This window comes from Vidua chalybeata, chromosome 1 (genome assembly GCF_026979565.1).
Source record: "Vidua chalybeata isolate OUT-0048 chromosome 1, bVidCha1 merged haplotype, whole genome shotgun sequence".
Classification (NCBI taxonomy): Eukaryota; Metazoa; Chordata; class Aves; order Passeriformes; family Viduidae; genus Vidua; species Vidua chalybeata.
The window spans coordinates 34,554,187-34,577,681 of record NC_071530.1 but is presented as its reverse complement, the minus strand read 5'-3'; the positions used below and the strand labels follow the sequence as shown (position 1 = coordinate 34,577,681).

The 23,495-nt window shown below is 41.5% G+C and overlaps 1 protein-coding gene across 2 annotated transcripts in view; it reads right to left on the bottom strand.

Moving 5' to 3' along the window:
• The window catches only part of CREB5 (cAMP responsive element binding protein 5), a 251,583-nt gene that overhangs the window by 5,669 nt on the left and 222,419 nt on the right, over positions 1–23,495 (bottom strand). For both annotated transcript variants that reach the window (XM_053955521.1, XM_053955530.1), the window contains one exon: positions 2,230–2,553. In XM_053955521.1, the coding sequence (XP_053811496.1) occupies positions 2,230–2,553 (324 nt within the window). The remainder of the gene's footprint in view (positions 1–2,229; positions 2,554–23,495) is intronic.

Genomic DNA, 23,495 nt, shown 5'->3' with positions numbered 1-23,495 from the left:
GATCCCCTAAGAGGCCATTACCGTGGGGACTATGGATGAGCTTTGAAAGTAATAACTATGTGGTTATTACTTAGCAAGCCCTTCTTTTCCACCCTCCAGTGCATCTGTTCAGAAATCACTATTGCCTTTGCACCAGAGGAACAGATGCACAGCAAGAGCTCTGCTGCTTTGGGAAGCCACTGACCCTGGGATTCCTACTCCATCACCCTCTGTTCAATCCATTTGGTGACACCCATGAACAAAGTTCAGATCTCCTTGATCTCCCATGGGGTCTGTTGCCTCCAGTGACAGACTCTGCATGGCAAAACCCATCTGACTGCACATATCCAGCTCCAGAGACCATGTAGTACTGGACACAGAGTGACCCTGACACAGCTGTGTGGCTGCCAGTCAGTCCACCTACCCATGTGCCTGTATCTGGTGCTAGCTAGCAGGGAATACAAAGCACAAGAAGCTGAAGCTGTCCTAACTGTGTAAGAAAGTCAAAGTCCTTGTTCAAGTGGTCTAGAGGAGGAGGCCTAGAGGAGGAGGCCATTAGCTCACTGATCTTGTCCTTAAAACTGGGAGGTTTGTTTCCTCATGGTAGTTGTTTTCCCTATTTTAAGTGGTTAAAGTGTTTAAAGTGGTCCTGTGTATGTTTTACACCAGTGCTCCATACCATGGGATCTGATGCCCTCAACTGCATTAACATGTTTATCCTCCTAATCCCTCAGCGAAAGTTCAGTGACTTCCACCATCTCATCCATGGAGTACTCAATTGGCTAAGCCCAATTTTATCCTTACTCTCTAAGTGATCTCCAATACAGCAATCAGGTTACTTTTGGTTCCTCTGATATGAGATGATGTCTTTCTATTGGAGTTTTTAAACAACTGAAGGAAAATAACTCATTAACATATGAGAAAATAATTGAATTCACAAAGTAAAAACTGAAGTAAACTTAGGAAGGCTCTGGACATCCTCTCACAGGGGAGTCTGCTGCTCTTACTTAGACTGTTTCTCTAAAGCTGACAATTCATTTTACATTAGCAAATACTTTAGGGAAATCCCATGTGCTTGCAGATTCTGCAGTAATAAAGCTAGATGTTAGTAAATAGTTAATGTTGTGGGACACTGGGATGCCAGCCAAATACTCTCATTTTCTTTAATGTTTTTTAAGAGCCTGTCTGAAAGGTATTTGCAAGCAACACAATACTTCACAGATCGAACTTCTTATGGCTGGCATTCCTCTTTGTCCTCACATTCCATGCACTGCCTGTTTGTCTTCCTTAACATCGTTCTCCAGACCTGACATGTTACAGTAACTGCCCCCAGAGCTTTATTTTCTTGTGTGATCCTGATGCAGAAGCCTGTAATCTGAAGACATGAATAGAATTCTTCTTAAAAAGTACTCTGCTGAAGTTTGTGCTCACTAGCTCATTAGTTCAAGAAACATTCAGTTCAGATAATGAATTACCCAAATTGCTGAAGCCGATATACCTGGTCCAAAAAATTGAGTTCTCCACCTCATTTAGTGGAGACCTTCACTGACTTGTCATGTGAATACAAGTCTAAATTGCCTTCTTTCTTTAAATCTCTCTCCTTGGACTGGCTTCACCCTGCTTTTTCTCCTGCCACAACAAGCACCAACTACTGGCTGCACTCACAGCTTATCTTTCTCTCATACTATGCAGGTATCTGTCCTCTTCACAGGGTCTGGATCATTTAATCTTTTCCAAGTCAGTTCATCCTAACTTAGAACTACCTCTATTATCTCCAGTCTTGAATACTGCCCCTGGCCATACAAACATACTAGTGCCATTTCATTTCACTAAAGACTTTGCTATGTATTTCTGCAGGTAGAACTCACACAGGTTGTTAAATCTTGGCCTGAGAAGTTCAGGTTCAAGCACATTAAGCAACGTATATAATGTGCCAATCTCTGTAATAAACCTCATCCGTAAAAGGATATGTGGCAATCTGCAGAGCTCAGAGCACTGAAAAGCCTTGGAGCTCCTTATAAAGTAAGAAATTACAAATATCTAGTAAATTAGGCAGCAAAACAAATTGTTGCTTCACTCCATTTTCTAAATAAAGTTTGAGCATCCCCATCACCATTAGCAGATATTTACTAGCAGCCCGAGGGGCTTGTATCTAATAAGATATGCATGCAAGAAGAAACAATACTGAGATCAGGCTTTAACTCCACCCAACAGCAAAACTCAGAGATGCAGTAGGACATGAAGGTCTACCTGTGCTTGTCCGCCCGAGTGCAGTGGTGGATGCGGTGAGGTCTGGTGGTGTGCTGGGTGTGCATGAAGGTGCGAGTGGGAGTGGTGGTGGGGATGGTTCTGCTGGTGATGAGGCTGAGGGTGAGGATGGTGTGCCGGATGCTGGTGCTGATGTGGGTATGAATGGTGAGGTGGCAGTGTCTGGTGCTGATGAGGATGTGAGTGCATATGATGGTGCGGTGTCTGGTCCTGTCGCGAGCTCATCATTTCCATCATGTGGCCCATGGTGTTCATATTCCCATTTGACATGGCGGCAGGATGATGAGTCAGTGCTGCCTTCAGTCTCTGGAACAGAACAAGGCAGAAAATTCAACATTCACACATGGTGATCTGACCAATCAGAAATGCTGTTGCAGAAATGGTGCCCTCTCTTGTGTTTTGAGATTTATTTAGTTTTTATCTTGCTGTTCCCTTACTAAAAGGCATCTTACTTCAGTTTGAAAAATAATATATTCTTGGGCTCTAATCTTGTTTTCCACTACAAATATTTAAAGATTAAAATATCTGATTTGAAATTTAAGTTACACATTTCCTACTGTGCTTCTGAGGAAGAATAGCTCTCTGGCCAGCTCAGGAGAGTTACCTTCAACAAGCTTGTATTCTTACAACTTTTAAATAAAAGTCTGATTAAAATAAAGACACAATGAAGTGCCTGTCTTGTTTTCACTTCAGATATTATTTTAAAGACTCATTGGAAAATATATTGCATTGATTTGTTTTTCAAATCCTGGTATACTAGTGTCCAATCTGTTATTTCATCATAAAGATGGGAAAATAAGTGACCTCAACCTGATCTTCCTTCTTTGCTGAAAAGTTCAAATGTGTGTTGTCCTTTTATCACATGCTAACCTCTCTCTGTTTTGTACGCCACATATCGCTGGATTGGGCCCTGGAATATGACCAGGGCAAAACTTTCCTTAGTATCAATGGGATTTGTTCACTTTTACCTGAACACACCTAAAGGCCAGTAGGAAAGGTTGAAACATTTTGGACTGCAGCATAGGGCCTTTATGTACAAAGGATATTGTGGAAATACAGAGTAAAAAAAGTTCCCTTTCAGCACAATTACAGGGTCATCCCAATGCCGTGAGCTGTACCGGCATACAGACACCTTGCTGGTGTCATCTGACCCTTGGACTACTGGAATTGCTGGCCTCCTACAAGAGTGTGCCAAAGGCCAAGCCTCACAGATGCCAGCTAGGAGAAGAGTTTCTTCCAAACCCATAGAAACCTCCTTCACATCCACGGTTCTGCTTCTTGCTCAACATACAGCATTATCTACAGGCAGCCACCTCTCTAACTCTTTGTATTTTCGAAGAAGTAAATTGATTTACTCTCACTAATGCAAGTAATTAGTAGAAAATGTTAAGATAAAAAAGAAAGGAAGGAGGTGCATGGTATGACTTGATGCCAGACCAGCACAATTCAAATTACCCATCAACTACCTCATATCCAACCAGAGGATAGAATGAATAGCAGAGAACTCATCTGTAGGAGATGACACCATGGGAGAGCCAGTAAAAAAATGCAGTGGTGGGAGGCAGAGACATGAATGGTAGGAGGCACAGAGGTGAGCCTTTCCCCGTAGCAATATCTATCTGTGGGTCACAGATGATTGTCAGAAGATCCTATAAACCAATATGACAAAAAATGCCAGCAGAGGAACAATGGCCAGGCTGAACTGCATTTTGGTTCTGTCTTTAAAGCAAAAGGAGTGACTGCCAGGACTCTCAGAACCTATAGATGGGGATTGCAGTCTATTTTGTATTGAAATAACATCTGGCTATCGCAACATTGCAAGGCCACAGGTAAAGGCTTCTATATTCAAAGCTGTTACTGTATTGTGTTTGTACAACTGTTAGTGAGAAAGAAACAAATTCTTAAGGGGAAAAAAATAAAAGAAAAATAGAGGAAAAAATAAAAGGTTGTGGAAGGCAAAAGAAGTAACATTCACTTCAACGTGTCATCCTCAAGTTTTTGTATCCATGTGCTTTTTCAGACTTCATGAAGGTCATTCTAGTGAGACACTCTAATAGATCTATTAATCTAAATCTGATGACTTCTTTCACTAATGATCAGTTGGCTGGCCAAGACTTAAAAAAAAAAAAAAAAAAGATATATTTGCAAAACACATCAGTATGTGAGTTTGCAAGAATGAAGTCTAGACTGATATCTTTTAAGGAGTTTCCTTTAAAAAGTCTATCAAACCATAACTGCATGGCATGTGTCCCATCCTGATGATCTTCTCAAAATTAGAGATCTAAGGTGTCTGTGCCAGTGAAGTTAAGTATCTCCTTCTCTACCTCTGAAGTCAGAACAGAGAGCAATCTAATATCAATAGCAGTAACCCATCTTGGGCATCAAATGAAGGACTGGAGCAGCTGTTGTCCTTAACTGTTCCTGAATTCAAGTGCTACCATGGTTACTTCAAGCGGCTCCTCACAATGCTTAGAATAACTGGTGTTACTCAGGAGTGTATTAGGAAAAATATGGGGGGAAATGCATTAATAAGTCAAATCTTTCTCTGTGTCATGTTTCTTCAAAACTCACTAAGATGTTTTTCATGGAGCTGAGCCACCATGCATGTCTAAGACAAAGCACCAACAAAAGCTGTTGTAACTTTGTTTTCTGAATCTAAATATGAAACAAACAAGTTCTCATTACCCAGCAGTTTTATGTGACAAATACCTTACAAAGTCTACCATGTCTATTTGTCAAAGACCTCTGAAACAGAACTGCAGTATGTCTTCTAAACTGCAGATTTTCAAAGCGAAAAAAAAAAAAGAGGGAAAAACTTAATCTGTGAATAAACATTTTTTTTTCAGCTGTAAAAACTGAAGCTTGCTAGTGTGGTGCAACTTCAAGGAGAATAAATTATTTTGTTTTCTTTCTGTAGCCCTTCTACCACATCCATTTATTTGCGATAGCAAATCAAGAGAGACAGTGAGAGGTCTGACATGCAGCTGGTTTCAGTCAGTAGGGGTCATTTCCATTTGGTCTGTGTATTTTACAAGCTCCTTGTTCACTGTTCCAAATGGGAGGGTGGGCCAGCTGCCCTGGATCCCAGTCCTGGTAAGAAACCAGCTCTCTACATCATCCTGTCCCAGGGCAGCAACAGCCATTGCCTCCCTTTAACTTCATGCTTAGATCAGCTCCGCAGCAGTGAGAGTCCTGTCCATGCCCACATCTGGAGCAGCCTAAATCTTCCAATAACCAGTCACCACTGCCAATCAGAAACATTCAGGGAACGATAAACATTTTTTCATTTGGTCTTCAGTGAGATCAATTATTTTCGATGTTTCAGTTAGAGCAGAGGGAGGGAAAATCACCAGAACTTGGTAAATTCTTTGCACTGAGTATGTGTAGCGCTCAAAGGGCAGGCTGCAGTTTTGTTATTGTTTCTTTCATGTGTGCTAATTGCAAGCAGCTGTTTTAGTTTAGTGTCAAATAAAATGTGATGGCATAAAAATTGAGCTTACTGGACTGACGACACCACCAAATCCCCTCTAGAATGAAATGGTAACCCAAGATCCAATTCTGCAGCCGTTCAGTTTTTTCAGGAACTGTGTGACTGACTCCACCAGAGCCCACAGGGACTTGGGAGTTCGCAAATTGGGACGGAATCAGAAGACTTGCTACTCAGACCTGCTTTCACCTAAACCTGAAATATCTGCTAAGCTCATACCCCTGATTTTTAGGACAACCTTTTTCTCCCTTTTATAAGGCAAGAGGAAATGGAGGGAGATGGAGGTTCTCACCTGTCGGAACCCAAGGTGTCCCTCAGACACTCTTGGATGTTCCGGGCCCAGGGCAGAAGCCTCTGAGACCCTGGCAGGCAGCCAGAAACCCCTGTGGTCTTGAGTTTGACCCATGGAACAATTTACCAACTTTGCAGGAAGAACAAGAAATCACAAAAGTTTAGATATTATAATAGAAGTAATCACAAAGTAAAAGGTAGGATTTTTGAGTGCTGTACAGGGGGGTTTTAGGCCTTGTACAGAGGTGTCTGAGTTTTGTACATGGGGGTCAGAAGTTCTAAGATAGAGGGATTTGGGCGTGCCCTGTCCTCCTTCTTTCTTCTTCCTATTCCCCATGTTCTTGGTGATGATGGCACTCACAGATTGGTTTAGAGTAGAAAGCCACTGTTCAACATAGGTAATAGTCATTGGGGAAAAACTATAAACATTTAATATGTAATGTGTGATATAAAAGATGGCACCAGCCCCTTGGGAAAGGAAGACAAAGGGAGACGAAGGGGGGAAACGGAGAGAGACGCAGAGGGAGAAGGAGTCAGAGACAATGTCAGGGAGTCTGTGTGCCTTGAGATAACATGCAATAAACTGCCTTGAGACCAAACAACTGAAGACTACTGAGTCTTTCTTTAAAGGCACGGGTTAGAAGAGAGACTTTACCACCACCCAGAGTCACCCCAATCTGGGGGAAGGCTCCGGCACTTGGCGTCCCTGACTTTTGGCCCTTACTGATTATTTTTATTATTCTGTCAAAGTAACATAGTGGCCAACATCAGTTATAGCTGATTTCCACTCAGTCATGACATTTCAATAAATGACTGTGAGCGACACAGACAAGAGAAACCTTTAATAAAGAACAGCCTGCTTTGCCTCTCATCAAGTGAATAAATAAAATACCCTTTTGATCCTACAGGAGGTCAGAAGCACATATACTGTCGTCTTTGATGCTGAGGAGGAAAGGGAAACAGTGGGTATTGGTGCTTCACAGGTATGAGCGTTGTGTTCCCTGTACAGAACATGGAACTGCTCCTTGTGGCAATGGCCCTAATTGAGACATTTACTCTGAAGCTACCCCACTGAATGCCATATGAAGGTAACACCTCAAAGAAGTTATCCTTGTACCTGGAGTATTGGGGGTTTTTGGAAACAAGAGGGTTTTCACAGTGCTTCTTCTATCTAAAGACTGACATCATGGTGCAGTTAATTGCTTGATGCTTCCTTCTGTCAACATAGATCCTAACTTATACACTGACCATCTTTGGGCAAACCCCAAATCTGCCAAAAATAGCCTTCAAGCATTTGAGATCCTGAATGAAAAACAGTGTCAGCTTCCTTAACACTTCTGCTATTCTAGATCTTGCTGCTTTCTAATTTTCCTCAATTGTGACATGTATTTCAAAGTTGGCTTGGTTTTTGCCCTACCTTTCTTTCTCAAAAATTGTTAATAAAAAACAGACAGCATTTTTTTCAGTTTGTTATAAGAATAAAAAAATAAAACCCAACAACCTCTAAATTTGGAGATTACATTTCTCAAATTTAAAAATGCAAACAATTTTGTGGGTTTTACATGTATATTAATACTTATAATATTTAATCAATACTTATAATATTTATATAATATTTAAAACAGGCTATAGATATTATATACCATAATCTGTATATGACTATAAAATACAACTTTGGAAAAATGACAACAATCTTCCATTTTACAGGTGCTCTGTGCTTGCATCAAACAATAAGCTATTGTAACACCCAGCTGTTTAGGTTGGGACAGACATGGAATGCTGGTTTTGAATAGGATTGAATTGTCCCAGATAAGTATGCATTGCTGCACTCAGGAAAAAAGCTCTCTTCCCTTCTGGTCTGCATGCCCAAATCCCACTAAATTAGAAAGAGACAAGACCAGCTGCAGTATCTAGTTAATGTCTGGTATATTCTTATCGGGAGATTATCTCAGACCCCAGAAGGCACATGAAATAATGATCTCAAAGATATTTTCTTGCACTAGTGACTGTGATTCTAGTCTCTATAATACAAGGGTTTAATAATTTCCCCACAGGGGACAGAAGAGTCTAGAGAGGGGTTGGAAATCAGAAAGGATTACAGACATCAAGCATCGCCACACATCTGCAGTTCAGTAGCAACCTCAGAGTAATGATCTTGATTAGCCAAACTTCTTGGCAAGCATAACATTGACTTCAGTGTCACTAATATTGTTTTTTCATCTGCAATAGTCAAGCTTTCCTTTTAATTCTAAGCATCATACTCAAAATGAATATACAGAGTTAAGCCAGTGACAGCTAAAGCTGTGAACAGAACTTCACCCAGCACATTTCAGAGCATCACACTGAATTTTATCCTTTCCTTTAACTATGACTGCAACAAGAGAACTTAACATAAATGTCACCCAGGTCTTTTACAGTTGGCTGCTGACAAGGATTTCACAGTGTAAATAACAGAAACCACTCTTCGCAAATGTTCCACTTGCATTCATAAAAGTAAATTGGAAGCGATTCATCTCCACTCAATAAGTGACTGCAGATATTATGAGCACATTTCAGAGACTGGCAATTAGAAAGTCTCTGATGCCACATTAAATGCTTTCTCTTACATTTCTTGTGCAGTAAAACACAGTCCTGCCTATTGACAGAAGGAGGAGTAAAATGTGCGAGAAGGACATGAAATCCAGAACTGAAGTGACACATTACACTAATGTAAAGAGAAAAGTGGGATACATTTAATTCACAACTCGCCAGTAAACAGTGCCAATTGCTAATCTTCGAATTATTCTCAGGCTGTTTGGCAAATCTGAATTATACTTTCCCCTCCTTTTGTGCTTGCTTCCCCACTTAGTTGGATTCTGTAACAACATGAACAATGGATCGTCATCCAGCCTTCAGTGCAGCTCAGCCTCTAATAAAAACAACAAATTTTCTCCCTTGTATTTCCAAATGTAAACTGAATTAAAATTCCACGGAAAGCAGCAAGAATCAACTGCAAACAATCAAAGCAGCAATAAAACTAGTAGACACCACACTGCTCAAGGACGGGTCAGCTGCAAGAGCTGCTCCAGTGTCCCTGAGCTGGGGGCACGGGGGAGCTCTGAGAAGCCACGCTGCCCGCTGACATCAGCCCTAGTGACGGACGACTCTCCGCATGACTGCCAGTTTTAAGTAATCCAATGCAGGTCAGAGCCAGGTGGCCCAAGGGTATTCTGTCGGAACTGCCATCTTCTGGTGATGGCGTTTTATTGAGAACAGCCACGGCTCCAGGGACAGCAGAAAACATAAGTGAGTTTACATCCCAGCTCCACCCAGCAATTTCCTTCTGCTCATCTCAGAACACCTTGCAAAAGAGATAAGTATCAGTATCCTGGTGCAACGCACCACCTGTTTAGGGATTAGAAAAAGACTAAATTCTCTGTTCCTATTCTACCTGCATTTCTAATGAACAAGTAAATGATAATCAAGGCAGAAAATACACTGAAAGCATGGTTTATTTCTCACCATATACTATTTCTTTCATGAATAATTTCTCAAATCAGTATTAAACAACTGGATTTGATTTGCACAGGAGTCAGGAAATGTAAAGTTCAAAAAATCAAACCCCTAATTCCCACCAAGTCTAAGTCAATCCCTCTATGTGTATCCACGACAAGGGATATTTAATTATGTAATCACACAAAAGACAGCAAAGTGATTTATTACTGGCAAATGGTGTCATATAATTTCAACACACAATACCAATGGAAGGATCCAAAAAATACAACCAACTTCTGACTGATTTCCCCACTGTGTGCCAGAGTCCAAAAAAAAGCAGCTACTTAGCTGCTACCTACCCCTGGAGAGGCCAGTTTCTGACAGCAAAATGCTGGACACTTGGGGATTAATTACCTGCTTGCTGGTTTTGTCTGGGACAGACCCAATTGTCTTCACAGCAGCCAGTATGGGACTGTGTTTTGGATTTGTGCTGAACACAGTGTTCATAATCCACTGCCACATTTTTGTTATTTCTGAGCAGGGCTTGCACAGGGTCAAGGCCTTTTCTGCTTCTTGTCCTGCCCAACCAGCCAGCAGCATTGGTGTGGGTGCACAGGAAGCTGAGAGGGGACTCAGCTGGGGCAGCTGATCCCAACTGACCAAAGGGGTGTTCCATACTGTCTGATATCCTGCTCAGGATATAAAGTGAGGGGAAGCAGAAGGAAGAGGGGGATGCTCGAAATGATGACGTTTGTCTTCCCAAGTCACTGTTACAGTTGATGGGGCCCTGCTCTCCTGGAGATGGCTGAACATCTGCCTGCTCATGGAAGTGAATTAATTCCTTGTTTTGCTTTGCTTCTGTGTGACTTTTGTTTTACCTATTAAATTGTCTTTATCTCAATTAATGCATTTTCTCACTTCTATCCTTCTGAATCAATCCCCCATTCCACCAAGAGAAAGTGAGCTAGCATCTTTGTGGGGCTGAGCTGCAAGCTATTAGTAGGCAGGCACATATCAAATCACCATTCTAGTTCTCCAAATAGTCAGTCTTTTGCTTACTTAGTCCTCCAGGTTAATCTATGGGCTATTCCCATGCATGCTACACTGTCACCTGTGGAAAACACAGAAAAAAAGAGGTGGCAATAAAATCTTTTAGTGTTAATCACACCCTGTAAGACACTATGAAAACTTGGGCTTAAGGGAACCTGAGTTTGTATTGCTCATCTTCGTGATCTGTTCTCTTAGATCCATTTTAAAGCTCATTCCCAAGGTGAAGCACCATAGATTCTTTCTTTACATTGGACTTAAAGCACTTTTAGCAAAGTATCTGTCAGAGGGGTTGAAGCTCAGGTATTTCTCATGCCTGCAAGCAAAGCAAATGCTCTAATTAAGTTTCTGAAGGCATGTTTCCATGTTCCAGGACAATGCAAGTGGAAAGTGTTTGTACAGTGTTTGCATTGCTATATATATATATATATATATATATATATATGTATCTTGCCTGAGAACATAACAAACAAGTGGAAATTGATTTCAGAGGAAAGTGGGGAATTTCCTATACAAGCCAGGTATAGAGCAAATCATCAGATCAGGGCACTCCAACACTGCAAGGAACACTAGGATTGCATATTTTAATCTGTACTCAGAGATCACATGGGATTAGTACCGCAAAAATTTCTCTCTACAGAATACTACTCTAAAGCCTTGAGACCCCTTAGTGTGTACTTCAGCTTTTTGACGACAATGCAAATTGCTGACTTTCCTTTTCCCCCTCATGAGCATAAAACACACACCAAGAACACAAGAAGGGCAGGTTCAAAGTCTTTCCTGTCAGAAGATTTTTGAACTTTCATCACCCACCTCTCACTAAGGCTGATTATGACTAAGTCATTCACATTCAAAGAAAAATGCCATCCAAGTATATAAAATTTGGGGTTTTATTTTTTCCCTTCACTGGTGTGATTTTTGAATTCTCGTTTTTCCTGGATTAAGCCCAGCACATTTAAAGGGCTACTAGCAAGCCAGAAATCAGATACATGTGCACTTAAAAGTCCTTTGATTTCATCCCAGATATGCAGTGCTCAAGGGTGTATACACACACACACACACACACACACACACACAGAGACGCACAGCACAGAGGACACGATCTGGTCTGTAGATTTTGTTTCAAGATTAAACCAATGAGACTCTGAAATGTAAAACTGAAGCCCTGACCACTTACAGCCATTAGAGATCCAGGGCTCTCTGTGAAAGAGTATTGATGTTTATTAGCCCCTTGGCCTGACTGGAGGATTCACTGCAGGTAATTAGACATTGTCTCATTACCATGCAGTCTTAGGTAAAGTTATTTTTCTTCTTCGTTTCTAAAGGTAAGTGATTCCTGAAACATTTTTAAAGCATTCATGGATTTTTTTTTCCTGAAGAAACTACTAGAATATAAAATACAGTACAGGGACATATAAAATGAGAGTATACTTATGGGCTATACCACATTCTTTTAAAGCTTTATTTCTTCATCTAACCCAAAAGAATGAAAATAGCATTTTAATTCAGCAGACAGCTTTCAATTATCTAGCTGTGAAAACAGAATGTCTAGTGGCTTTTTAAATACATGCACTCTGGAATGGCACGTAGTAGGTAGATACAAACCATAAAAAGTGTGAACAGTTTAGTTTAGTGTCAATTTTCACTGTTATAAAATGAATATAATTTATGCTGAGAGGTATATGAATGGATATTATTAATATTCAGCACAGAACAGATCGGTGTTGATAAGTACTGTCCTATTAACACCCCCATGTAAGGTCTCTTATGCCCTTCCAGGTTTTCCCATGTTGCTCCCCTGACTCCATCCCTTAAGCTGCTGCCCTCCACCATGCCCCTTTTGTTCTCCACCTGCAATGCCATTCCCCTTTGTTCACAGACAGCTCAAGTTGCTGCCTTGTTTTTCACCACTTCACATGTATCAGCTGCTTTCAAGTAGTGCTGTCTTGGGTCAGAAGCATTGAATTTCAAAGCCACTTGAAGCTCCAGGAACAGCAACATCTCAAACCTCTACCAGACACCAGCTGCCTACTCTATCAGTGCCACAAGGTTTTTTAATATACTTTAGGATAGTTACAGTGTGAAACAAGAGAGAAAAAGAATGAAGCCTTCAACCATTCTTTTTTTTTTATTGGAGTTGGTGATTTACACTAATGGGTTTTACTTTGTGTTTGAAAGGGCTAGGAATGCATCCTCACACACTCCCCATGGTTCAGTTGACAAGCAATGGCTTAGTAAAATGCAATACATTAGCAGCTCACTCTCTTGCATGTGACATATTTACTCTTCGGCAATGCTTCTTTTCAGAGTAATGTGTCAGAATAAACCAAAACAACCACCTTCCCCAGCAAAGGGAAGGATGCTGCCTGCTTGGTAAGCCATTGACTCAATTCTGGACAGCTGGATTTGGCTCTCCCTTGCCATGTACCACAGGATACAGAGCAAATTTGCACAGATTAGGGGCCTGGTTAGACCCACAGTTGCAGTCACAGAAGCAGGATTTCCTTTCCAGCACCGAGGTACAGTGTATCCTGCCCTGCTTCATTGTGGACTCTTCCCTCTTCCTCCTGCCAGTGGAAAGAGGGCATAAATAACCATCTAAGGCCAAATTCCTGGAAGAGGTGGCCTGTCTGGGGACAGATAGAAGGAGGGTCCATGCAGCAACTTGCACCCTAAGGGAGGTAGAACATCATGTGTCGGGTGAGCACCAACCCGGGAATGGGGTGATGCTCGAACCAGACACCTCCTCAACTACCCAAAGCAGCTGCCAGCATGCTGGGAAGAGACAATTCCTGCCCACCAGTTATCTGTCTGTGCTCACTGTCCTTCACAGCACAAATGAGTCTTCCGAAAAGCTCAACAGGGATCCAGTTGCTCCTGCTATTACCCTACCTTCCTTTTTAAAATATTTCTTGTGTACTTCTATAGAATGAGAGAGAAAGGCATAAATACCGTCTTGTTTAACACATCTTCCTGTCTCCTCTCCCTGCCTTGCAGACAGCATTATACATCTTCCTGACACCACCATTGTCTGATTCATTTGACATATGCACCAGAAAAAAATGTCATGTTCTGAACAAGAACATAACACTGTGATCTCATTCCCATCTCAGACTCTGCAGCACCTCCCATTTCTTGCTGTTTTAGAAAAAGAAGGGCTGGGAAGCTTTTCCAGCTTGTTTACAGGGAAACTTACAGAGGAGATGTGGCAATGGGAAACCAGACCAAGCAAAGGCACACAAGCATTTACACAAGCATGTTGGAAATCAAGGTAATGCCACAGGAAGTTCAGTTATTTACATCGTACTTAAGAGTACGCAAAATCTTTTTCATCTCCTCTTACTTAGGAATATTGAGGAGCACAGATGTTTCCAAAAGGGAACACCACTTTGAGAGGTGATGGCAGGGACATTCTGACTGTATGATGAAAATCACTGACCCCTTCTGTCTCACCATTTCCCTCTCTTTCGAAACAAAAAAGTCTCAGGTATTATTACCCACATCTGTGACATCAAAGGTTATGATAAAGTTCCTCCTTTTGTCTGGCACGCCAGCAAGTCAATGTAAGGCTTCCTGATGCCTTGGCTCATGGAACCATAGAACTGCAGAACAGTGTCTGTGGGAAGGGACCTTCAAAGATTGTCTAGTTCAGCCCCCTCCAATAAGCAGGGACATCTACCTTTTCTCTGGGTGTTTCACCATTCTTATCATAAAGAATCTTCTTCAAATCTTCTTCCTGCTATCTGGTCTAAATCTACCCTTTTTTAGTTTAAAATCATTACTAGATAGCCTGTCACAACAGGCTCCGCTATGAAGTTTGCCCTGATCTTTCTTGTAGGCCCCCTTTAAGTACAGGAAGGCCACAGTTAAGTCTGCCCAGAGCCTTTTCTTCTCCAGGCTGGAGAGCCACATCTCTCGCAGCCTGTCTTCACAGGACAGGTGCTCCAGCCCCCTCATCATCTTTGTGGCCTTTGTTTGGACTGACTCCAACAGGCTCATGTCTTTCCCTGTGCTGAGGAACTCAGAGGTGCATGCAGTGCTCCAGGTGGGGTCTTATAAGAATAGAGCAGAGGGACAGAATCCTGTCCCTCAACCTGCTGGCCATGCTGCTTTGGATGCAGCCCAGAATACAGTTGTGGCAAGTTTACATTGCCGGGTCATGTCCAGATTTTCTTTCACCAACATCCCCAAGTCCTTCTTGGCAGGGCTGCTCTCAATCCCTTCATCCCCCAGCCTGTATTGATACTGAGAGTTGCCCCAACCCAGTTACATGACCTTCACTTGGCCTTGTTGAACCTCATGAGGTTCCCATGGGCCTACTTCTTGAGTGAGTCCAGAGTCCCCCTGGGTGGCATCCTATCCCACAGGGGCTTCAAGTGTGCCACTCAGCCTGTGCCATCTGCAAACCTGAAAGTGCACTTGACCCCGCTGTGTGTGACAGTGATGAAGATATTAAACAACAGCCCTTCCTGCTTGATTGCAACCCTCGTTGCCCCTCATGAGCCACAGGAGGTCACAACTGAGAGATGGCTGTGCGCTGGCAGCTGAGACCCAGGCAGTCTTGCCCCAAAAATGTGCCTCTGTTCCTCTTTCCCAGTGAGCCGCAGGAACGTCTGCTCTGCCTGCAGTCTTAATAACCCATTAGCAGCCTGGCCAACTGAGTGAACCTCTCACTGCTACTTCTTTTTGGAGTTCTGCCAAAGGACAGAAGACCCGGGCAAGGAGGGTTGAGACAATCCAAATCAGGTACTTGGGTAGACAGGGGAAGGGGAAAAGTGGGAGAAGAATTGGAGAGGAAATGTTGAGGCAGCTATTTTTTTCATTTTTTCTCTGCAGTTAAAGCATTGACAGATAATTTATCACACATTTTGATGGTGCTCCAGCTGGCAGGGAAATGAGCTATCTGTTTATTAATTCAATTAGCCTACTTATTTATCAGCAGAGGGTGAGAAGGTGCAGTCACAGGCCAAACTGTGCCAGTCTCAGACTGCCTGCTGTCGGGCTGAGAGGATGACTCGGAGTGGGAACACCCTGCCCTCACCTCTCTGGCGGGTGTGCTCATCCCTGCACTATCTCAAGCCTTCTGAGGTAAGAAGAGAAAAAAATAAAATATCTAACAGCACACATTATGCACACCAGTGAATGTCCAAAGCAGGCTTACAGTCAAAGCCTCACAGCTTTGATGCTATCAGTCCCATGCCCTAAAAGTATTGGTTATGTCTGACATTCTGCCCAGAACTGAATTCTTTACTTAATTAAAACAGTTGAATACAATTTGAATTTTGACTTCAGTGGGGATAGTGTTCAAACCAACATATTAATACAGCACAGGGCTGCTTGAAGCGGTAGAAGAGGGCAAGGAGTGTGCTGTTGGTGGGCACCTACCCACCAACACTTGTCATTGAGAGAGGGACATTTGTGGAGGAAGAAGAAAATGTGTGTGTGAGGGGGGGAAAGACTGGTTTGGGAATGGTAGAGAAATGCCCTGAGCTACAAGGGCTGGAAGAGTGGTGAGGCCATTTCTTCGTTGTGCCTATCTAGGACTATGAATTTTCTTTGCCACTTGTTAAAACGTCTCAGACTTCTGACTGTAGAAGCTTCAAATTCAGAAACGGTTATGCAAAATGCTGCTTAGAGCTATCTGAGCTGAAGTGTTTCTAAAAACATAAGATATGTGGGAAGTCCACAGTGCTGGAGTGCAATTTCCCCATAGCCAAAAAAATCCTCCAGCCCTAGATCCTGCAGACCATCATTTCTATGTGATTCCAATGCTGTCATAATTTTTGTCAATGTTTATTTTTCTCTCGCTTCTTTTTCTGTCATACATAAGCACAGTTGCAATATAGATGTACTGGCTTCCAGTTTTTATGTGTCTACATAAAAGGCACATATGGCTTCCCATTCATACAAGTAAGTCCTGCAATGCTTTGACTTAAAAATAAGACCACTGACAAGGACAGAATGGTCTCCTTGAGATAAGGCTAGGACACACGTGCTTGTGCTTGCCACACATGTTCTCAAATGCTCTTTCATTGCTCTTCTCATTTTGCTCCTGCACCATTAGATGTTTAACAAAACTCAGAATTATTTTTTTTTTCCTTTAAGTTTCTTTAGACTTGTTCTTCTGCCTTCTGAACTCTTGCAGGTTATTTCAAGGCAGGACACCATATCTAATCAGGATGGCAGTGAATGTTTCCACTGCACATAAGCTCAAAGGAGCCTCTAAAAAAAAAGGTTCTCTATAAATACATCTCCTCTGCCCCTCAGTTTCACAGCCAAGTTTGCCTTTTACTTCTCCTGGCTGATGATTAATTTAATATTCTGAACCAAGATCCTGCTTGACAGATGATTTCACTACCACTGATAGTTTAGACCACCTATCAACATTTTATAAATTCTTAATTTTCTCACTGCAGCCATATTGAACAGTTTCGTGCAAATGAGGCTTATAATTACCCAGATAAATCAGTCCAAAGCAGTATTTCTTAGGATCTTTCTCAATTTTCTCCCTGGAGGATGGGATCCCATCTGCTTTGCTACGTTCAGGCTAATTGAAGGGCACTGACTTTTCCAAATGGATTCATTAATTACTCTCACCAGATTCTCTGAGGGGTTCCTCATTCAATGGGTGACACTTGTGCTTTGCTATACCATCCACCCATGTTTAGCAATGTAGCTCTGACTCTCAGCTAGGAGCTAAAGCATTTGCAGATGTGTTGGCAGGAGTGGTTCTGGCCTTTAACTGTACAGTGTTACAAAACAAATGTAATTCTGCTCCTCCTTTGCTTCTAATTTAACATGCATTCAGAATCTATAAATATTGTAACCATGACTGTTTCAATATGTTTTACTCCTTGCCATCATAAATATAAGCAACTACCCCAAAGACAAAACCAGAAGTTTACAGGTATTGCATTGCCAACAGCAGAAAAACAAGAGAAACAAGCATTTGCTGCCATATTGCAGAAAATCTGGTATATGTAGCAGCATAATGTGAAATTAAACTATTACATTTAAATACAAAGCTGTTCCATATAATTCTGAGCCTTCATTGGTTTTATTTAGTTACAGCAGCAGCCTGGGTTTTCAATGAACTCACATGTAGTCATATTGCTCACTCAAACATCAGGCAGACACCAAAGGAAAATGAAGACCCATCTAGCAAAGGCCTAATTTAGGGGAGGATTACCACCACCTAGATAGTGGCCATCTTCAGATAGGAGCAGGCAGAAGGGAACGTGCCAGCACTCATGGAGTCTGGCTCTGCTGGAAGCTGTATCAGTGTTCCCTGATAGCAGGCACAGTTTCACACTACTTAAAATATTTTATATATCCAAGTGCTGAGTTGGTTAATTCAGGTCTATGAGGCAACTGGCCTGGGAATTGGTGACACAATCTGCTGTGAGTGAACAACAAGCCTTCATGCTTTCCAGGAATCCTAAAGCATTTTGTAAACATCGGACCCAACCATGGAAGTTGCCAGGCATCTCTGCATAGGTCCACACTGCCGCACCTCACACTGCTTTGAAGATGAAGGCAGTGTCACTAGATGTGGTGGGACATCCACTTTACAGATCACTGATCTAAAACTCTGAGATTGCCTCAATATCAGAGAAACCCTTAGTGCCAGAGCCAGAGCCACAGTCCAAGAGCAGACTTTCTTAAAAACAGGCAACAGTACTGCTCCTTTTAGCCAATGGAATTGCAAGTCTCCAGGATGCAAAAAGAATCAATCTTCTTGTGCCTTACTAGAGGCAGTAACTTAAATCTAGGAACAGAAAATAGAAAAACTGTAGATATATATTTTATCTGTAACTAGGTGGCTACTTTAGGCAGTCAATATCAAGCAAACAAAAATCCAATGATACAACTCATCTAACAAATCAGTGAATGTATAATTCTTCTCATGTAATGTGTCAAAGACATTCAGATAAACAGATCATGTACATTGGGTTGTAGGTATGAACACAGGGGTGTATATAGGGATGTACTTTACAATTTAGTAAGTTACTTCTCTTCTCTGACATCCTTTCTTTAGCTCAGCAGTTGTGCTTCCCCAAAGCTCTGACCAAGATGGACTCAATAAGGAGCCCTTTTTTTTTTTTTGACAGAAAAGTTCTTTCTCACAACTTCCCCCTCTGATTCACCTCATTCTACATGAGGTAGCCCCGCTCACTCAGTAGCTAAAAAATTCACTCCTTCACTGGCCAGTACAGCAAAGCAATGCACCTTCAAAGAGAAAATCTGAAGCAACTCTGTCATCACCTGGCAGGACAGTGATTTGATTGGCTGGCTATTTCTTTTCTTTTTTTTTTTCGGTCGCATTTTGTTTGTCTCTCATCTCTCCCTGGTTTATAAACAACCATTCAGTGGTCAAAAAGCAATTCAGAAATTTTTCACCAAAACAAGTAAAGCTAAGCAAGGAGGCCATATTTTTGCTGCTTATTTCATCTTTTTCTGCATGGCTAGTGCTGGCAGACCAAATGCAGCAGACAGGCAGGCAGGTGGGCAGACAGGCAGCCCCCTTCCCCTGCTCTGCCCTGCCAGCTGGATGGTGGCTGCAGGCAGCTACACTGCTCCATGTCATCTGAGAACCTGGACACGTCAGTCCATCCGAGTCCATGCCAGCGCGGCCGGCTAGCACCACATCTGGTTGTGTTTGAGTTCTCAGAAGGCAGACAGGGATATTTTTGTTTAGGTTTATACATTTTATCATATTTATGATAATGAAAATCTATAGCTTGAGTACTCGAGGTCCAAAGGGACCTGGGTGTCCAGGACCCATGAATCATAAGGAACGATTTTCAGGGAAAAGGACACTCTGTGTGTTTTGCAGTGTAAGAAATCAGTCTAGACATTACCAAGTTTTAAAAAACAATGTCGAAAGCAGCCCACTAATTTTTTCTGAATTATTTTTAAAAAATTCAAAACCAGATCCACATGCTCAAATGAACTTGATCACCAGCCCAAGACAGTGAGCTAGTCTCGGCCCTAGCTGCAGCACTGCTATACCTTTTTAATCTAGAGCTGAGGAATATGACATATTATATACACCAGTGAATTGTAAAGTAGTTAATTTTCCGGGCAGCTGACAGAAGTGATCGATTGGCCTCACTCCTTACAAATGCCTCACCTTCTCTCTTCTCCCCCTGCTCTCCTCCCTCCCTGCTCCAGAAATGCCTCCGACCACAACATCCATCAAGTCACATACACTGTTTTGCACAGAGCTTCGCAGGACAGCAAGCAGGGCTTCATGTTTGCTCTGTATTTCAGTATTACAGACAGCTTAGCACTGCACAGTTCTGAATCAGACCATAATATTATTTCTTATCACAAGCCCTTTTCTGTTGCTGCTGCTTGAAGAACTACTCCTGTTTTATTTCTCATTACATTTGAGGTGGAAGAGAAAATGTAATGGCATATAGTAGCAACAATAATGGCATATAAAACAACACTGCAAGTTGGTTTAAATTTTTCCCAATTCTTTCCCATCAATTTTATCAGCGATTTTTCCTGTTAGAAGAGCATTCTGAAATATTTTAGTAAGATTAAGGGTCAACCTCACTCATTTAGTATTTTCATTTTTTTTAAAGGAGGGTCCTATATAATTTCACCAGTCTTCAAAATCCATACTTTGAAAAGGATATTTTTTTCCATTATCTTCTTCTGATTGAAAACCATGGAGGCATAGATGAATGTGTTTTTCTGATCTTAAAATCACTGTATTTTAAGGAAGAACTTATATGATTGAGAGCAACATGTATCTAACAGGATTTCCCCACAGAAGGAAATAATGGTTTATTTTACAAGTGTTTCATAAATTGGTAAATGCTTGGGTGGACCAAATAATGTCCACTTAAACTAGACATATACAAATTTAAATTAGACTTAGACAAATCTCAACAGCTGCTTCCAGAAGGTATTATTATAATTACTATTAGCCAGGTTGATATAAAAATAAAACTCATCTATACTAGACATGCTGTGATTTATTTTTCTTTGGCCTCTTCCTCCTTTTGATTCTGAGGGTTTAAATGACTGGAAAATAAGTAAGAGTATATTTTGAAGTAACAAAATCTTCACCCATGATGTCAAACTGTGCAGCCATTTTCACAGGCTGTCTGCAGTGCAGCATCTGACATGAATCCTACTTTCTTCAAGATTTGTTTCTCTCACACTGTGGCAAAATAAGATAAATTAAATATACCACAGGAGAGATACTGGAAGAATTCACTTCACGTATGCAGTTGTTGCCACGGGACAGCTGAGTAAACAGCTTGCAAAAGTCTGTTTGAAGACTGCCAGCTAGTTACACCCATAATTTGATCTCTATTAACAAAAACAACTCAAACTGTTGCAATGCCCCAAGTTGATTGCTGAGCATCTATATTATACAGTGTTGCTTGAGTAACCCTCTGTAGCAGCAGGGGCTGTGTTTTGATACCCATTCAATACTTCCCACCTTGCTGAGAAGTAGAACATCCACCAAAACCAGCAAATGCATAGGAAATGCCACAGAGAGGTTTTGGCAATATTATCCCATGACTGACAGAAAAATGGTTGTGTAATACTGTTCAACTCAGTGAGTCAGAATAACAAGTCTTATAAATATGTCCTTCTGAGCTGGATATAGAACAATCCAGGGAGTGAGAGTGATCTGGGGGAGGGGGAAAATCCAGAGTAGCTGTTTTTGCAAATAATGCCATGGTCATGTACAAATAGCTGGTGTTTCTGATTGATGCTCAGCATCACAATGTCAACAAAGATACCTGCACTGACTTACTAAACTTCAAAGTGATGTGCTGACAAAAGCTGCTTGGGCTGACAGCAGAATTAGAATGGAAACAACAGCTTGCTGGTGACTGTCTTCCCGGAAATCTGGGAGTCCTTGCTGAGACTATCCAAGTGAGTTACTCCACACTAATGTGAGAGTCAAACCATCCAAAAAAGCTTGTATGAAGACTCCATGGATTCACAGCATACTTCAAATTTAGGCCTGTTGATTCTGCTTGATTAAAAAAGGTTTCACTAATGCAACATCACACTAAATTATAAAAATAGAAATTTATACTGAGGGAACCCAAATTTTTGTTTGTGGAAACAATATGATGGCTATTGTGCAACACAGCAAATGTACATGTACTGCAATTTTTTAGGCATATTATTACATTTAAGCCCATGTTACGTTAGAATACATTGTCATTCACTACTATCCTTTGAAACACATAAAAAACTGGAACTGAAAATATCACATGATGGGAATCCCCATTTTCAGTTCTGGCTAGCACATCAACAGCACAAGCAACCTGTACCTTCACAAAATATGATGACCATCACTCCCAATATTTGTAGCAATTTCCAGTTCTTTTGATGAATTGCCATTATAAAGATATATATATTTAATTGTACTGAGTTTGATGAAGTTTTTAACTGAAAAAGGCCTGGCAAGACAGATGAAGACTTCAGAAAAAGATTTAAAAATTATGCATTCAAAGAAACATGCTCCCTCCTGTTCAAATTTTCTTTCCACATTGTCTTAACATATTAAGAAATCTTAGCACATTAAACAGAAATTGTGCAATAATTTTAGAGATTAATGGCAAGAGTGGGAGAAGACAATGACTTTTCTCTGAGAAATTATCTGGAGGCACTTTGCCTCCAGTCTCCAATTAAAAAGAAACCACAAAACACCTTTTATCTTCCTCTGTTTCAATTTCATCCTCAAAATACTGTGCTAAAGAAGTACCCTGAAAAAAAAACTCAACCCAAACCTAGCAGCCCCCACCCCCCTAGGAATGAACTAGATAACATAAGCAATCTAGGTAAGAGGCTTTACAAAGTACACAGAGTTTGAGCATGATTTTGCTTACTTCACAAAAGCCATGCCTGTGTGCATTTCTCTGAATTCTATAACCTATATGCAAGAGGTGTGGCAAACTGAAAAGAATTATGCATGCCCCTTGGTGTGTCACTGCCACCAAAGCCAACTTTTTCAGCTAGGTTATGGTTCTTCAATAGAGATGATTGACACAAGCCCAGTACAAAGTGCCAGCAAGCATCTCAGAAATTCCACTGTTCATATGAGTGCTGTGACACAGAGTTTATACACATTTTGCAGGTCACCTTCACATTGCTCTGATGTGGTTTTGCAGGACAGTGTTGTCTAAACAACAAATAGGATATGAGATTGCAAATTATCATAGTGGCATTTAGGATGGTGAAGGAGAATGTTTTGTTGAATTTTTGTTGTCAGTGATTGTACACACAGATTGCAGAGGTGAATTGCTGCATATGTGTCTGACAGTAGCTGAAGTGAGTATTTCCCTTCATGCTGCACCCAAGACTGTGCATTTGTGCATACACCCATGTGTGTGTGCACCTTTTTCATTGCACTCCCTTTCATTTGCCCCCTTGTAAAACCCTCCTGTGCATCCCTGTTCAGGCCCTCACAGTTCCTTGGGCATAGCTGCCACCACCTCAGCATCTTATTCTGCAGCTGCTTCAAAGCAGCACAAGGTCACTAGGTGGACAGTAAACTGCAAGCACAGTGTGTTATTGCTACCATGGCATTTCAAGTGGAAATATCTGCGAGGTTCTTCACAAACCCAGAATTTCCATAAGGTTCACTTCCAAGTGAGTATAGAGTATACGGATGGAGAATGAAAACAACGGGGGCGCTTGGTAACGTTTATAGTTGTGAAGGCAGCAGCTGAGTGAGAGCTCAAAGAGTTGGCACAGGATCTCCTCCTCCTCCAGCATAGCAAGGAAAAGACATTACTGGAACCGGGGGGAGAAGGGGGGGATCTAACACCATGGAGAAGCTCAGTGCTTGAAGAGTTACAAACATGCCGCCCATCAAAGGTAGGACTCTGCTGTTGGACACAGGGACTGCAGTGAATGAAATCATTAACCAAAGTTACAAAATATGGAAAATAAGGCACCAAAAAGC